The sequence below is a fragment of the Suricata suricatta genome, chromosome 11 (assembly GCF_006229205.1).
Source record: "Suricata suricatta isolate VVHF042 chromosome 11, meerkat_22Aug2017_6uvM2_HiC, whole genome shotgun sequence".
NCBI lineage: Eukaryota > Metazoa > Chordata > Mammalia > Carnivora > Herpestidae > Suricata > Suricata suricatta.
This window is the reverse complement of record NC_043710.1, coordinates 15,386,266-15,403,715: the sequence shown is the minus strand read 5'-3', so window position 1 is coordinate 15,403,715 and position 17,450 is coordinate 15,386,266. Positions and strand designations below refer to the sequence as shown.

At 44.4% G+C, this 17,450-nt stretch overlaps 1 protein-coding gene across 1 annotated transcript in view; it reads right to left on the bottom strand.

The window, feature by feature from the left end:
* The window catches only part of AGBL2 (ATP/GTP binding protein like 2), a 42,335-nt gene that overhangs the window by 6,343 nt on the left and 18,542 nt on the right, over positions 1 to 17,450 (bottom strand). The window contains exons 8-14 of the mRNA XM_029915534.1: positions 16,145 to 16,298; positions 13,526 to 14,308; positions 11,861 to 12,017; positions 7,449 to 7,575; positions 6,750 to 6,850; positions 5,697 to 5,827; positions 1,656 to 1,790 (exon numbers count right to left, since the gene is read on the bottom strand). Of these exons, the coding sequence (XP_029771394.1) occupies positions 1,656 to 1,790; positions 5,697 to 5,827; positions 6,750 to 6,850; positions 7,449 to 7,575; positions 11,861 to 12,017; positions 13,526 to 14,308; positions 16,145 to 16,298 (1,588 nt within the window). The remainder of the gene's footprint in view (positions 1 to 1,655; positions 1,791 to 5,696; positions 5,828 to 6,749; positions 6,851 to 7,448; positions 7,576 to 11,860; positions 12,018 to 13,525; positions 14,309 to 16,144; positions 16,299 to 17,450) is intronic.

Below are 17,450 nucleotides of genomic sequence, written 5' to 3'. Positions count from 1 at the left end.
GGGCCCACCTGCCTGCCGCACTCTCAGCAACACTCAGGACCGGAGGGCTCCCCCAGGACGTGCGCCCTCACGGTGCCCACCTGCCGCTGGTTTGGAGGACACACAGTTCAGCTGCCCCGCTCCCCGGTCAACACCCCCAGATCCCGCTACTACAGGTGTGCCGCCCAAGGGACCCCTGTACTGGCATCCAAGTATCTGTCTTTTGTAACATGAAACCGGATTACGTGTGGCCATGATGTCAGGTGCAGACAATACGGACTATCAGGAGTGTACTCAGAGGAGCCGGTTTGGCTGTTACCGACGTGGCTTCAGTAATTAAGCAAGTGAAGCTCAGGACTGACTTTCCAGGGACCTCCTGTGTGGCGAAGCCTTTACCCATGTTGTTGTTGTAAACCCAGCCGAAAAAACGATAGGGTCCAGTCTGATTTGACTGGCTCCACCTGGCACAGCCTTAATCTCACCCTGTGACAGAGTTATATCTTCTTCTTTTTCTTCTTTGAGAGAGAGGGGCAGCGGGGGAGAGAGAGAGAATCTTACACAAGCAGGTGCGATGCTCGGCATGGAGCCTTATGCAGGGCTTGATCCCATGACCCCAGGACCATGACCCAGGCTGAAATCAAGAGTTGGACGCTCAACTGACTAAGCCCCCTAGGCGCCCTGTATGATGGAGATATTTATTCATGTGACTATGAAATCATGTGCATAATGAACCACAACAAATATATCATCTATGTGATAAGGCCTGTGAATGAGATGGGGCAAAGAACACTGAATATACGGAAGTATGAGAAACTACCTAAGACTATATGAGTAAGAAACACTTTTGGGGGCACCTGGGTAGCTTAGTTGGTTAAGCATCTGACTCTTGATTTTTGGCTCAGGCTATGATCTTGCGCTTCATGGGACTGAGCCCCGAGTCAGGCTCCATGCTGACAGTGCAGAACCTGCTTGGGATTCTCACCCTCCCCTTCTCTCTGCCCTTCCCCTGCTCGTGCTCTTCCTCTCTTTCTCAAAATAAATAAAAGAAACTTAAAAAAAAAAGAAACACTTTTTTAAAAAGTATGGGTCATTTTTAACAACCTCTATCTCTTAGTTTTGTTTTTGTTTTTTTAGGTAAACTCTATACCCAACATGGGCCTTGAACTCACAACCCCAAGATCAGGAGACAACCTCTAACTCTGAAGAGGGTTTTCACTTTTAGTTAAACTTTTGTTGTTGTTAACTTTGTAATAAACATGGATCCTTCACATTTTTTGCCCCTAGATTTTTAAAAGGAAAGTTATTAAAAACAAATAAATAGGGACACCTGGGTGAGACTCAGTTGGTTAAGCAACCAACTTCGGCTCAGGTCATGATCTCATGGTTTGTGGGTTCGAGCCCCGTGTCTGGCTCTGTGCTGACAGCTCGGAGCCTGAAGCCTGCTTCCGATTCTGTGTCTCCCTCTCTCTATGTCCTTTTCCCACTCACACTCTGTCGCTCTCCCTCTCAAAAATAAATAAACATTTTAAAAAAGTTTAATAAATAAACATTAAGAATAAATAAATAAATGGAAAGTTATAAAGGACAAAATTAAAGACTCCAGGGCAGGGTAACCAGTGAGGATGCTATTGCTGTATTTTCTGCAGATTTTAGGATATTTGGAAAACTCCACCAACCTAACCAGGAGGCTCATGCTCTCCGGAAGGCTGCTACTTCCTGAGTGGAAGGGCCTGTGTAATCTTACCTTCTCTGCTATGTTCAGAAGGTGAACAGGGAGACCGTCTGAGAGGGAGCTATCAGAACCACTGGTGCTGTTTCCGAAAGAAGAAAGGGAGACGCCTGTTACCAGGATCTAGGAAGTAAAACATTTACCCAACCGGCAGCTGGGATTGGGACACCCAGCCTGCTATTTGCCCCCAGGCCTGCATTTCAAGGACGAACAATTTTGACAAGCACATTCATTCATTCATTCATTCTGAATGTGAACTCCGTGACAGGCAGTGAGTTCATTGAGAGCAGAGAGGAACGTGGCAGAGCCCATGGCCCCAAGGACTCTGTAATCCATGTGGCAAAGTAAGTGCTGGCCAGGTGGGCAAAGCTGCCTGTGGCAGCCACTGTGGGAGGCCGTGCAGCCCTAGAGTTTTCCAGAGGACTGTGATTGTTTGAAAGCAGGGTTTGTTTCATTCATTCCTGTCCAGCCAGGTCCAGTTCAGAGAGCAAGGAACCTCCCAGGTACTCTTTAAAAGTGAGTTAAATATGGGGCCCCTGGGTGGCTCAGTCGGTTAAGTGTCTGACTTCAGCTCAGGTCATGATCTCATGGTGTGTGGGATTGAGCCCTGCATCGGGCTCTGTGCTGACAGCTCAGAGCCTGGAGCCTGCTTGTGGATTCTGTGTGTGTCTCTCTCTCTCTTCCCCTCCCCTGCTCACCTGTTTCCCTTCCTCTCAAACAAATAAACATTAAAAAATAAATAAATAAAGCTGAGTTAAATATGTACATAAACATACTTGATAACAAGAAATCTGTAGGTCAGAGACCAGGAATATTACTTTTATTATCTCAATTCCCACGTCAAAAGTTGGGGTTGCAGGTCCAGACTGACCTGAAGTCTTGCCCCACAGAGGGCCCACCCCCTTCCTTCAAGGGCTAGGGTGAACGAGGACTCGGATTCTCCGGCCATCAGCCCATTGTTTAAGCGTCCCATTATACGCTCCGCCCTCCCGGGGTGTGTAAGCCAGCGCTGTGCTCTACCACGTGGCCTCCATGTAGAAAACAGAGTCTGAGGCACAAAACTCAGATCTCCTGGGAAAAGCATTTCAAATCATTCTTCTGCTCAGGTCTTTCATCCTGTTCATGCTCCCCCTCCCTCCCTTCAGTGCACACTGAGGAACCCCAGGTAGGACAGTGGGAAGAAAGCTCTCTATTCTCTGATCTAATTCCCATTTCCCTGTTCTCAAAAAGCTTTTCTAGTCTGAGGAACAGCCTTTGAGGTCACTGGATAAGAGTCTCTGACGTCCCTTTTGGAGATAACTAAAAACTTTTTAGATGCGGCATGCCACAGAAAATGTTGAAAACCGTGGATGTGCACACACAGGGCACACTCAGACTGGGCTCGGACACTCGCAGTCTGCTTTGCTGGGTGAAGGTGAGAATGGATACGTGGAGGCCCGTGGAGGCCCGTGACAGCTGGCTTCCTGTTCAGAGGCTGGCAACATGGTTTTGATCGTTCTTAACTAGAAGTATCAGAGGCTCCCGGCTGAGCCAGCGAGGATGCAGCCTCCCTGGTTCTAGTGGACTCGCCCTGGGCTCTGACCAGCAGACTGACATGCAGGGGCATGTTGTTTTTGAGGCTGCGAGTGAAGAGTGGCTCACGCAGTGGTCCTGGAGAGCCAGGCAAAGAATTCTGGGAGAGTGGAAGACGCAACATGGTGAATGGGGCACACTGCCTGGCCTCGTGGTCTGACTTAAGGTTCCTAAGGACACCTTTGGGAGACTTAGCTGCTTAAGTTAACAGACGTCAACTCTATGTCCACACAGAGTAGGAGGGAGAGCCGTCCCCTTCGACTGTCCACCAGTCTACAGCGTGGCCTACGGCAGAGGACTGTCATGTCCAGCCCAGAAATCTTCTGACCGAGGGCAGCTGGGACAGGGATAAGGCACCTTGGCCAGTAAGCTGGCGTAGAAGGTGTTCCTGCACCTCCGACCTCACACCTATGAGATATTCACCCACCTGGGGGCTTCCTACAATAGCTGAAGAGATCATGAGGGTGGGGCTGAGACCTTACAAACTAAATTAATTCAACAAATAGTTACTGAGCTCTCCCTAGTTGCCGGGTACTGTTCCAGGCGCATAAGGTACAGAGGTGAACAAAATAAAGATCTCTGACCTTGCAGAACCTACATCCAGTAGGAGGAAACAGACAATACATAATAAACACAATAAAGATATAAATGACATAAGACAGACAGAAGGTGATAAAATGCTATGGAAAAAAAGTAGAATACCTCAGGGGGATAGGGTATAGTGGCAGGAGGGCAAAGGCAGGGAAGCAAGTGGAACTATCAGAGTACTGAGGTAAGCCACATTGAAAAATTTGACATTTATTTTTTAAAAAAATTTTTAATTTTTTTTATGTTCTTTATTTTTGAGAAACATAGAGAGACAGTGGGAATAGGGAAGGGTCAGAAAGAGAGGGAGACACAGACTCTGAAGCAGACTCCAGGCTCTTGAGCTAGCTGTCAGCACAGAGCCTGACATGGGGCTCAAACCCACGAACTGTGAGATCATGACCTGAGCTGAAGCCGGATGCCTAACTGACTGAGCCACCCAGACGCCCCGAAAAATTTGACATTTAAACAAAGACTTGAAGTAGGCAAAGGAAGGACCCATGTGGATATCTCTGGGAAGAGCATTCCAGGCAACTGGGACAGCTAGTGCAAAGGCCCTGAGGCAGAAGAGGGCCTGACAAGTCTGAAGAAGAGTGAGGAGGCCAGTGTAGCCATAGCAGTACGTGAAAGTGTGAGGGTGAAGGTTATAATGTATCAGGTGGCTAGATCCTATAGCCTGTCGGCCACCGTAAGGTCCTGGACTTCTTACCTCATTTTGCTGGATCCTCCCTATCTCTGTGACCTGAGAGCTGTGGCACCCTGCTTAGACATGGGCCTCCTGTTTACTCTACCTGCACATGCTCCCTTGGGATCTCACCTAGTCTTAAGGTTTAAACACCACCTAACCAATGACATCTCTATTTGACCTCTCCACCGAACTCCAGACTCATATATTCAACTGCCTATTCAATATCTCCATTTAGATGCTGCATAGACATCTCAGCCTGACACTAGCCTCCTGACCTTCACCACTCCCCTGACCTTCCCCACCACCTAATCCTCCCCATCTCACTGAAGGGCAATGTCAGTTATGGACTCATTCTCTTTCTTTCATGCTCCATATCCCATCCATAAGAAAACCCTAATGTTTGAAACTTCAAAATATATCTAGAATCCAACCAATTCATATACCCCCAACCACTACAACTACTCACATCTAGACCACCATCTGCATTTACCTGTATTCTTGTAAGAGCCTCCAATGCATGCCTCTGCTTACACATTTCCTCCCTACAATCTGTCTTCCACACAGCAGCCAGGGTATTCCTACTGAACCTGAAACCCAAGTCAGAACATGACATTTCTCTACTTAAAACCTTCCAAAGGCTTTCCATCTCTCTTGGAGTAAAATACAAAGGCTTTAAAACTGCCTAAAGGCCCTAGGCATACTGCCTGCCCACTTCTCTAACCGAGAAAAGACACCATCAGAGAGCAATCACTCAATATGTAGTTGCTGAAGAAATGAAATCTATTTCAGTGTGCTATGATGTAGTCAATATTGTGCACCTTTGGCTCAAAACCCACAAAACAACAGAGCAAACAAAAACTATAAAAAAAATAGAACTTGTCTGGTTTTTCCTTTTTCGTTTGTTTGCTTGTTTTTTAAATTTATTTTGAGAGAGAGAGAGAGAGAGAGAGCGTCCGCTCATGCACAGGAGGGCCAGAGAGAGAGGATCCCAAGCAGGCTCCCAGGTGGTCAGCATCAGCACGGAGCTCCAACCCAACAACTGTGCGATCATGACCGGAGCCAAAACCAAGAACTGGACATCTAACTGGCCAAGCCACCCCGGTGCCCCTCTCTCTGGGTTTTCTTTGAAATGAAGTTTGTTACCTCGATTCAATGTCAGACAAAGAGATGTCACTCCAACTTCCTTCTAAATCCATATCTTGACCATGTTCATTGAATTTCTTACGGATTTCTTGTTGTAAGAGCTCTTTAAGCTCTGTTAGACACTGCATGAACTGTGGAAGTGAAAAAAGGGACATTTTCGATTATTCAGTTATGTATCCAGTATTTACAAAGCATATGTGGAAAGGCACTAGGGCAGAACACGAGTGAACTATGCTTTAGGCACTTTTCCTTAGCTAGAGACAATAATAAACTTCTTAATGCAAAAGTCTGATTTATTGTATTTTTTTGAATAGCAAGGAAGAAAATATTATAATGGGGTTCTTCAGATTTTGGCCTATGGCAGAAGTGATTTAATAGGCCATGTTGTGGCTGAATTCTCCTTTAAATATTTTTTATTAAAGGGGCACCTGGGTAGCTCAGTTGGCTAAGTGTCCAACTCTTGATTTCGGTTCAGGTCATGATCTCACAGTTCTTTGAGTTTTAGCCCCATATCAAGCTCCGTGCTGACAGCCTAGAGCCTGCTTTGGACTCTCTCTCTCCCTCTGCCCCTCCCCGACTCACGTGCTTGCACTCTCCCTCTCTCTTAAACCAAGTAAATAAATATTGAAAATACACAAATAAGTAAACCAGAAGAAGAAGAAGAAGAAGGAGAAAGAAGAGGCAAACACTGAGGACACAGAAAGGGGAGGTGGTAATTAATGAGGTAAGACCTCAGGGAGGCCATGGACTGGGGGGCTGGGGGGTGCACAAAGGGCGGGGTTAGTTTCGGAGAAGGGGAAGGGCTCCTGCATTTCTGGAAAGCAAAGTGAGAGGCGGTGTGCTGAAGGAGGCTTCTACGTTCTTGGTGAGCTGTGAGGTCTTGCCATTTGTGGAGAGTGTGAAGGCTGCGGACTTTCTTTTACTGATTATAAAAACTTCAGAACGATACTAAGAGGAAAATAAAGACCACCTATAATCTCAGTGGGTGGACTTTGGACCCATGTGAAACTGATCACAGTAGCACCACCACATTTCTGGAAACCCCATTTTTACCTTGGTTCGGTCAGGATCACAGAAATCCAGAAGGGTGTCACAAACATGATAACCTAGAGACTTCAGATCCTCAATAGTAAAGTGAGTATCTCTTTTATTGCCTGGAAAAAAAAGTCCATAAACATTTCTTATTAAATAATGAGCAAATGCAACTCTAATTTATGAATGGCTCCTTAAAAACACCACTTCTGACTCTAGAATATTGTGCTTCTGACCGGGGTCTTTCTCCTTCTAGATCTGGTTTGGTTCAGAAGAATCCCTGACAATGAAAAACCTTCCGATCACGATGGCTAAGGTTACTGAAGTTGTACTCTGTAGTAGGCACTATTCCAGGTACTTTATGTGCATTAAGTACTACCGATAATGCAAGTACTACTATTATTTATTGCTAGTTTAAAAAAACGAGGTTCAAAGAATGAATCAAATAACTTAGCCAAGATCACACAACTTGGAAATAGAGCAGAAATTCAAACCCACATCTGCCTGATTCCTCGTCAAGTATCATATGTGGGGCTATACTGACCCATCAAGTGTTAGATTTCACATTATACTGAGGTTAGTCCAATTTGGCATAAGGCACAGTTAAGAAAATTTCTTTAGATCGATCATCTCCCCAACGTTGAAAGGACTTCGTGTCCTCAGTGCTTTGCTTGGCCCCCCCTTGTCATGCTGACCTATGATATACAAAAGAGAGCTTACCCAGGGTGGACCCCCCGAAGGTAGATTCCATGGTATAGCTGTTCAGGATGCCCATCCGCCACATTACAACTCGTCCTGTCCCTTCTTTGCACTTTTGGACCTTAAAATTACAACTATGAAAAGAGAACTAAAGAGAAACCCAAATCCTGTGTTAATATAACCTGGCAAATATAGAATGCTGATGATTCATTAATATGAACAAGAATGGTTTCCTTGGGGTCTATATACTATTTCCTAAAGTATGTTCCATAAAATAGTAATTGTATTGTTCTATTACAGAGGAGAAAATGAGTTCTATGGTCCTATTACTCAGGAGGATGAAGGGATAACAAAATTACACAGGCTTCCTGAGCAGGACCTCTTTTTTATTTTGAGAGAGACAGAGAGAGCGCGAGTGGGAGAGGGGCAGAGAGAAAGAGAGACAGAGAATCCCAAGCAGGCTCTGCGCTGCCAGCACAGAGCTCAACGTGGGGCCCAAACCCATGAAACTGAGAGACCATGAAACTAAGACTTAGACACATAACTGACTGAGCCACCCAGGCACACCCTCTCTGAGCATTTCACACATTATTGTAGACTGTGAGTCTCCAAAAGGGAGAGAGTATATTCTGTTCCTTATTGTCCATGCACCCTTCCCTCTCTTCCCCACCTTCCCCAGGGACATTTTGCAGGACTAGGGCTTCTTCAACTCCAGTTTGGGAATGCTGGCTTACTTAGGCATTCAAGACACTAGCCACATTTCTAAGATTTATTTTCTACTCCTCTCCAACTTGAGCCCTTGGATGCAGTTGAGTTATCCTCTATATATGATCTGGGCATGCCTCACCCCTGTAATCTCTGCCTGGAACTGTCTCACTTCCTCATACTTAATGTTCTAGGCTTGGAGTTCAATATCCTCCACTGTCCTTCATGGCCACCCCAACCCTCTTTCCTTACTTGGAGTTTGTAATGCACACTTGGCACCTGTCCTGACCGATCCTGCTGAGAATGCTTTACAGTTGGCAGGTACCTCACTACCTAGTGGTTTTTAGGTGGTGCCTCCTGGAATCCAGGGTTCTACTGAGGAGCCTCAGGTATTCCGGCCACAAAGACTGAAGGAGGCAGAATGGGCAAGGTTCCAAGCCTGGCATCCCTCTTTACTTAGTGTAGCTCTGTTTTTAATTGTTTTAGATTCTGGGTTCTGGATGTCATTTATTCTTTAAGTAAAAAAATGTTTTAATGTTTTTATTTTATTTTGGTAGAGAGCACAAATAGGGGAGGGGCAGAGAGAGGGAGACACAGAATCTGATGCAGGCTCCAGGCTCTGAGCTGTCAGCACAGAATCTGACATGGGGCTTGAACCCATGAACCCTGAGATCATCACCTGAGACAAAGTCAGACACTCAAGACTGAGCCACCCAGGCATCCTTAATTTTTAAAAAATATTTATTTAGAGAAGGAAAGACCAAGAGTGCAAGTGGGTGAGTGGTAGGGGGGTGGGGTGAGAGAGAGAATCCCAAGCTGGCTCTGAACTGTCAGCACGTAGCCTAATGTGGGGCTCAAACCCTCGAACCCATGAGATCATGACCAAAATGAGCAAAAATCAAGAGTCAGACGTCTAACCTACTGAGCCACCCAGGGAGCCCTGGATGTCATTTAATTAAAAACCAATTTATTTTTAATGACACATATTTGGATGCTATTTTATTTAAGGAAAGAAATACCTAGCAAACACAGACAGGAAGATTTTTTTTTAAAAACAAAGAAAAAATTTAAGGAAGAAAAAACTGGAGAAAGAAAAGCTCCCTCTTTCTTTTTAACATAAGAATAGCAGATATAAAATATTTGTCTTATATGTCTTTATAGGAGAAAATGTGCACTACCATTTAAAACTTTTCTAAATCCAATCTAATTTCTTCTTTCTTTTGTTTTTTGGTAAATGTTTGTTTATTTGATGGGGCCCCTGGGTGCCTCAGTGGGTTAAGCGACTGACTTCAGCTCAGGTCATGATCTCACAGATCAGGCTCTCAGTTGTCAGTGCGGAACCTGCTTCAGATCTTCTGTCTCCTTCTCACTCTGCCCTCCTCTGCTCCCTCTCTTTCTCTCAAAAACAAATAAACATTTGTTGGGGAGCAAGAGAGCTCATGTGAATGTGGGAGCGCCAAAGAGATAAAGAATCCCAAGCAGGCTCCTCGCTGTCAGTGCAGAGCCCGACAACGGGCTCAATCTCACAGTTAATGAGATCACGACCCGAGCCAAAATCAAGAGTTGAACACGTAACTAACTGAGCCACCTAGGTCCCCCTAATTTCTTCTTTCTAATGAAATATAATTTTGTGGAACTACTTATGATGCTGCAAACCAACTCCTAAGCCAACGCCTGTCAAAGCTGTTACTCAGCCAACTGTTAAAAAACTTTTAAGTTGGTTTTTTTGGCCATTTACTATCTTACAATTATTTGTAATCTTGTCTTATATGAACTTCTCTGTGGAGGCTCGTATAATATTAGTATTTTATTAATCATTCAATCCCTTCTTCCACTGCTAACCACAGGATTAAAGAGGATAAGCTACCTACTAAGAGTCTGAACTTGTGCCCAGGCAAAGAAGCCAGACCAATTTTTAAAAATCATCTTTTTTGAGCCCCGCATCAGGCTCTGTGCTGACAGCTAGCTTAGAGCCTGGAGCCTGTTTCAGATTCTGTGTCTCTCTTTCTCTCTGACCCTCCCATGCTCGTGCTGTCTCTCTCTGTCTCTCAAAAATAAATAAAAAGCATTAAAAAAATCATCTTTAATTGAGGGGCGCCTGGGTGGCTCAGCCGGTTGAGCGTCTCACTTCATAATCCCACAGTTTGTGGGTCTGAGCCCTGCACGGGGCTCTGCGCTGACAGCTCAGGGCCTGGAGCCTGCTTCAGATTCTGTGCGTGTGTCTCTCTCTCTGCCCTCCCCCACTCGCACTCTGTCTGTGTCTCTGTCTCTCAAAAATTAACATTTAAAAAATTAATAAACATTCATCTTTACTGAGATATAACTCACATACTGTAAAACTCACACCTTTAAAGTACACAATTCAACGATGCAAGTATATTTACAGTTGTGCAGCCATCACCTCTCTCTGTTCAGGATGTTTTCATTACCCCCCCCCCCCCGCCAAAACCTGTACCTACTAGCAGTCATGCCACTTTCCCCCTCCCCGCTGACAAATCACTAAACGACTTTCTGTCTCTACAGATTTGCCTCTTCTGAATATTTCATGGCATGGAATCACATAAAAATGTGGCCTTTTAGGTCTGGCTTCTTTCATGAAGCATGTTTTCAAAGTTCACCATGTCTTAGCATATCAGCACCTCATTTTTTATTGCCTAATAATACTCCATTGTGTGAATATACTACATTTTATTTATCTGTTCTTTTGTGGATGTATACAGAGTAATTCTTAAAGCCACACCTTCTAAATTCTTGAAGCCCCTTTCCAAAGAAAATGTACAACTCTGGTTTCTCTTCAGATTGTATAAAACTTTCACCTTTTACCAAAGATGTACAAACGGCCAACGGGCACATGAAAAGATCCTCAACATCACACATCATCAGGGAAATGCAAATCAAAACCACAATGAGGTATTACCTACACCTGTCAGAATGATTAGGATCAAAGACAAGAAATAACAAGTGTGGGTGTAGATATGGAGAAAAAGGAACCCTCATGCATTGTTGGTAGGAATATAAATTGGTATGGCCACTGTGGAAAACAGTATGAAGGTTCCTCAGAAAGTTAAAAATAGAATGACCATATGATCCAGTAATTCCACTACTGGGTATTTACCCAAAGAAAACAAAAACAATAATTCAAAAAAGATACATATGTGCCCATATGTTTATTGCATCCATATGTTTATACAATAGCCAAGATATGAAAACAACCCAAGTATCCGTTAACAGATGAATGGACAAAGATGTGGTATCTATACACAATGGAATATTACTCAGCCATAAAAAAGAATGAGGTCTTGCCATTTTTAACAACAGGGATGGACCTAAAGGGTATAATGCTATGTGAAATCAAGAAAGACAAGTACCATATGATTTCATTCACATGTAGAATTTAAAAAACAAAACAAAGAGAAAGAGACAAAAAAGCAGAGTCTTAAGTACAGAGGACAAACTGGTGGTTGGCAGAGGGGAGGAAGGAGGAGGATGGGTGAACTAGGTAAAGGGGATTAAGGGAACACTTATGATGAATGACTGAATAATGTATAGAACTGTTGAATCATTATATTGTAAACCAAAACCAGAGTAAAGTCTTGAGGTCTGGGCTGCTAGGATTTACCCAAGATAATGAAGAAAGATGTAAAGTGGCAGATTAAATACTACATATAAGACGCAGTGAACTCCTTTCCTCCTTAGTCAATGGACGGGAAATGACCTTATGTGCTTACCTTATCTGGAGCGTTTTTGCTTAACATGAAAGGAAAGACTCGCTCATGAAGCCAGTACTTGCGATCACTGTTGTTACAGCCATACAAGAAGATATTATTCTTACGGCTGTGGCCGTGGAAGTCACAGTACATGAGAACCTCTCTTTCTTCAAGAAGTCTATTGAGGGGGGCAAACAAAAGGTTCAGTGGACATCCAGATGCATGAAAATAATCAAGGATCTTTTACAGTCCATCTTCCTTAAGTATGTCTGTAACCTTCCCCCTAAAGAAAATGCCAACCCCTTCCAAGGACCCTGTCTCCATCCTCAGCCACTGCTGTAAACACGCCAGCCGCGCTCCTCACCCCTGCCAGTCAGAGGGACTTGAAATGAATATGCCCTGATGTGGAAAGTGGGGCTGGGTAGGCCTCCTATAAGTTACGGAAGTGGAGGAAATCTACTGAAAGAAAGCACCCCGTGGGGGCAGACTCGGGGAAAGCGAAAGAGGAGAGGCTGTAAGTGTAGGGATGACAAAGAGAAACAAAGACAGCCTGGGTCCCTGACTTTCCAGGGCCTGTCCCTGTACGGCTCAGCTCCTCTTCACCCAGGCCACCTCCTCGGTCTTCCGTCACTGTCAGCTCTCCACGATGATGACACTGGTAGGATGAAGAGGATGACAGTAATGCCACACACAACATGCTGGGCACTGTGCTAAACAGAGGGCAAGGATCCTCTCATCTCATCCTCACAGTAACCACCCAAGGCGGTTCATCTCCATAGTAACCACCCAAGGCGGGTCACCATTCATCTCTACAAATGAGAAAGCTGAAGCACAGGGAGGTGCAATCACGTCCAAGGTCACAGAACCAGCCAGTGGTAAAACCATGTCTCAAAGCCAGGCCCGGCTAGACTCCCAAGCACATGCGCTTAGCCATCTTGCCTGCCAGCCCAGCACTGCGCCCACCCTTCCACACAGATAAGGTGAGAAGCTGTGTGCATTCACACATCTTACACGCTGTAGTTCCAGTTCCTTTAAGGTGAGTGCTGTTGCATCATAGCCTTCAATTGCTTTCACACAGGTTTGGAAAATATTAACTGATTTATTTATTATTCTTTCTTTATGAGATGAAATATAAGAGGTAATAAGGAGCTCAGATTCTGGAACCCAAGAGCCTGTATTCAAATTATCTATGCTGTCGCTTATTAGCTCTATGACCTTGGGCAAGCGACGTGACTTTCGTGGGCCTTAGTTTCCTCACCATACACATACTGAAATACTGACTGCGCCTACCTCGGGGGGTTAGGGTGAAGCTGACACGGGTCCTATGTGTAAAGCACTGGGAACACTGCCTGTCCCCTACACACAAACCCTGCCTAACTGTTCGGGCCTCTGATTATTACTCCACAGGCCTCCTGACACCTGTGAACTGCTCGGACTTCTGACCTCTCCATCCCATTCTTTCACTTATAAGTGAAATGACGCCTGGCAGAAATCTTGCATGTTCAATTTCGCCCCAGAGACAAAACGTGACTTAAAAGTTTGAAACTGAACAAACCCATGTGACTGCAAAGAGGATGGGAGACCGTCTCCCAAGCCGTGTCTGATTCCTGCATTGAGAAGAGCCCTCGCACCCATCGGACAGCGCCCACAGCATTCGGAGGAAGATCAACAGATAAAGGCCCTCACCTTTTGATCATGTTCCTGGTGTGCCAGATGCAGGGGAAAGACTCCTTCAGCATGGTCTTGTAGTGTCTGTTCAAGTCCCTTCCAGCCAACGAACACCGGTAATTCCCCACAATCACTCCATCTGGATTTAACATAGGGACCACTTTGAAGACAAAGAGATCTCTGAGGAGCTGGGCATCTGGAGAGTTGCTAAGGATGAAGTCCAAAAAGCCTTTCATGACCCAGGAGCCGTTACTTTCTCCAGGGTGGACTCTGGCACTCAAGACCACGGCTTTCTTCGCAGCTGCCTCTTGAGGGGTCCGGGATGGGTTGGTGATGGTGAGCAGGTAGACGGTATTTCCGGCTAGGCTCCTGCATAACGTTCGGAGTTTGCAGAACTGAGACTGGACAGGGTTGTTTGCCACTGACACCAGGTAGCACTGCAAGTCAGTGTATGTGTATGGGTAGAAGTGTGCGAAGAAGCAAGTGTCCTGGTCATGTGGGAACCGGACGGTCCACGTAAGACAGTAAAAGGGCGGCTGCCCATCGTCCCTGTTGTTCTTAAAGTACCTGATTTCATTCCCTTCTCTCCTCCAGCCAATGTTGTGGGTCTTGGCATCCAATTGGGAGTACATGAGTGGCTTCATTCCTATAGTATAAAGGCTCTTGGGTTTCAGCAAGTTGACAATGGTGAAGCGGTAGGTGGCATCTTTTCTGGTGTTCTGCACTCGAAAATAAAACCACTGAGTGTGTTTGTTTGTGTAGAGGTCCGTCCGCAAGGTGAGTTCATACTCATAGGTGTCTCTGTAATGGAGAAAACAGAAGAATATCTCTGTAACCCCACATCCCCCCCGCAAAACACAAATCTAAAAAACTGTTTCCCCCTGGCAAAAATAGATCTTATGTCAACAGGAAAGCCTGCTACATCAAAAGTTAATTTTCTAATGTACCTGGTTCCCCAACTCATACGTTAGGCAGGAAGGAATCTGGGTCAAATACAGTTTATTTGGGATATTTGGGAGCTCTGTGAGCTTTTTAGTATCTTTCTGGAATGCCCAGTAGCAGTTTCTAACCACTTCAATGCATTTCTCAGCACCACAATGCACGGTAGTGAGGCCAGCCCTCTGTAGGCTGTTAGCTACATCCTGGACTTGACCGCCATGGAGACCTGTCAGCCTCAGCTTACTTTACCTCTGACTGTTTGAACATGAGGGGGCATCTCTGGAAGGCATTCACCTTACTGAAAATAGCAGAAGAGAAAATACAAATGCTAAGTCCTGAAAAGCTGCCCCGCCCCCCACAGGCATAATGCAAGAAAGGCACGTTGCAATAGGATTCTCCCTCCATCTCATGCATATTCCAACTCTGGGAAACAGTCACTGTCATACACTGCTGATGGGAATGGAAAGCATGTTGGAGGGTAATTTGACAAAAAACAGCAATACTTAAAGTGTTCAAACCCTTTGGGCCACCAATTATATTTCTAGAATTTATCCCATAAAATCACAAATATTTAAAAATATAAATCCCTTTGCAACTATGTGGATGGAACTAGAGGGTATTATGCTAAGTGAAATTAGTCAGTCAGAGAAAGACAAATATCATATGACTTCACTCATATGAGGAATTTAAGATACAAAACAGATGAGCATAAAAGAAGGGAAGCAAAAATAATATAAAAACAGGGAAGGGGACAAAACATAAGAGACTCTTAAATACAGAGAATAAACAGAGGGCTCCTGGAGGGGTTGTGGGAGGGGGATGGGCTAGATGGGCAAGGGGCACTAAGGAAGACACTTGTGGGGATGAGCACTGGGTGTTATATGTAGGGGATAAATCACTGGATTCTACTCCTGAAATCATTGTTGCACTAGATGCTAACTAGGATGTAAATTAAAAAATAAATTAATTAATTAAAAATATATAAAAATTTAAAAGTGCCCAAGGGTATTAATTCTGTTAATACATTAAACATAGTGAATACCTTCATTTCCTATCAGTTGGGGGCCAGGGCACATAAGATACAGAACACCCACACAATAGAATAATATGAATTATTAAAAATGAAGAGATAAATCTATAGTACTCCATAGGAAAAATATAAAGTTTATTATGTAGAAAAAAAGCAATTTGCAAAATGGTATATATACCATTATCCTATTTTTTAAAATAAAATAATTTCTGTACATTATACATACACATTAAGAGGGTGAAAAATCACTGCATATATACCAAACTGTTAGCAGTTGCTGCATCTGGGAGGTAGGATTACAGAACTTCAATTTTTTATATTATACATTTTTATTAATACAGAATTTTTTTCTTAAGTTTTAGTTAAGTAATCTCTACACCACACAGAGCTTGAACTCACGACCCTGAGATCACACTCCAACTGAGCCAGCAGGCGCCGCTATTAATGCAAATTAATCAAACTAATTTCTTTCACAGGCAGAAAAAACAATATAGATACATTTTTACTCTGGGGGAAAATGAGTCACAGTTATTCCATTTTTCTTCATCCTCATAACCATTTCTCCTCACTTCTCTCTTTATCAAAAACACTCCTAACTCCAACTATGACTCCTGAAGACAAGTCAGTCACTGCAGCAATCACCCCTTAGGGAAATTCCTGTTACTCACACTCTGACAGCTTTTTGCAGATTCCCGCTCTCAAACCTTGACTCAAACAGGAGAGTATTGTCCTTGGGTCCTTGCAGCGTGACAGCAAGCTCCCTGATGGTCCCTCGCTTGCCTCCCACTCTGGAGCTGGTGAAATAGGAGCCTTCGGTGGGCACTGCAGGCGACATGGACCTATTTAGAGCAGGTTCTGCTTAGAACCCATTCATCCAGCCAGTATTCATTCACAGAGCTCCCCAGTGTGTTTAATGCTATTCTAGGTTAACAATAATGAATATTCAGATTTCAAGGGTCCTTGCTCAGACTTTTCATTTTAATCACTGTATTTCTTTGAAGACCTTTAAAGCAGTGAAGAGCACTTCCTTTTGCTGCATGGCTACCCCTGGCTTCTCAGCTGTTTGTACCCAGGTGAGCCCTAATCTGAAAGGATGTTGACAAACAAATGAGGTTCTACACAGAACATCTGAAAACACTGGCAATCTTTATTCTAAAAAAATAGCATCCATTTAAAAAAATTTCTTTAAAATTTTATTTATTTACTCTGAGCGAGGCAGTGACAGCACAGGAAGGGGCGGAGTGGAGATAGGGAGAGAGAGAATCCCAAGGAAGCTCTGAACTGCCAGCACAGAGCCCAATGTGGGACTCAAACCCACAAAATCGTGAGATCATAACTTGACCTGAAACCAAGGGCAGATGCTCAACCAAGTGACCCAGGCATCCTGCATCTATTAATTAAAAAAAAAAAAAAGATAATGGAGTAGTGCCTGGGTGGCTCAGTCAGTTAAGCGTCTGAGTTTGGCTCAGGTCATGATCTCACAGTTTGACAGTTCAAGCCCCATGTTGGGCTCTGTGCTGACAGCGCAGAGCCTAGAGCCTGTTTCGAATTCTGTGTCTCCCTCTCTCTCTGCCCCTCCCCCACTCTCTCAAAAATAAATAATTATTAAAGATGATCCAATTCATAGCCCACAGTAACATTTCTCAAAAACTAAAACCTCTTTCCTTGTTTCCCCCCCAATATTCTCATAGCAGGTAAACTGACAAACGCCCCAGTTCTCCCTGGGGTCCCATCTTCTCGCTTTTCTGTTTCTTCATTCCTCCAACAGGGTGGGCTCAACTCTCCTTGGTTAATCCAAAGGACGAGAAGATCAAGACCACTGCCACAGCTGGGTGTTAACAGGACAATAAGGGAAATTCACAAAAGCTGCCCTCAGGAGAGTGAGCTCTCAGGGCCAGGGGTTCCTCCCAGGCAGAAACATCTCTCAATAGAATGGATAAAGCAACTGGATTCATGGTCATGGGGTTTGCTGAA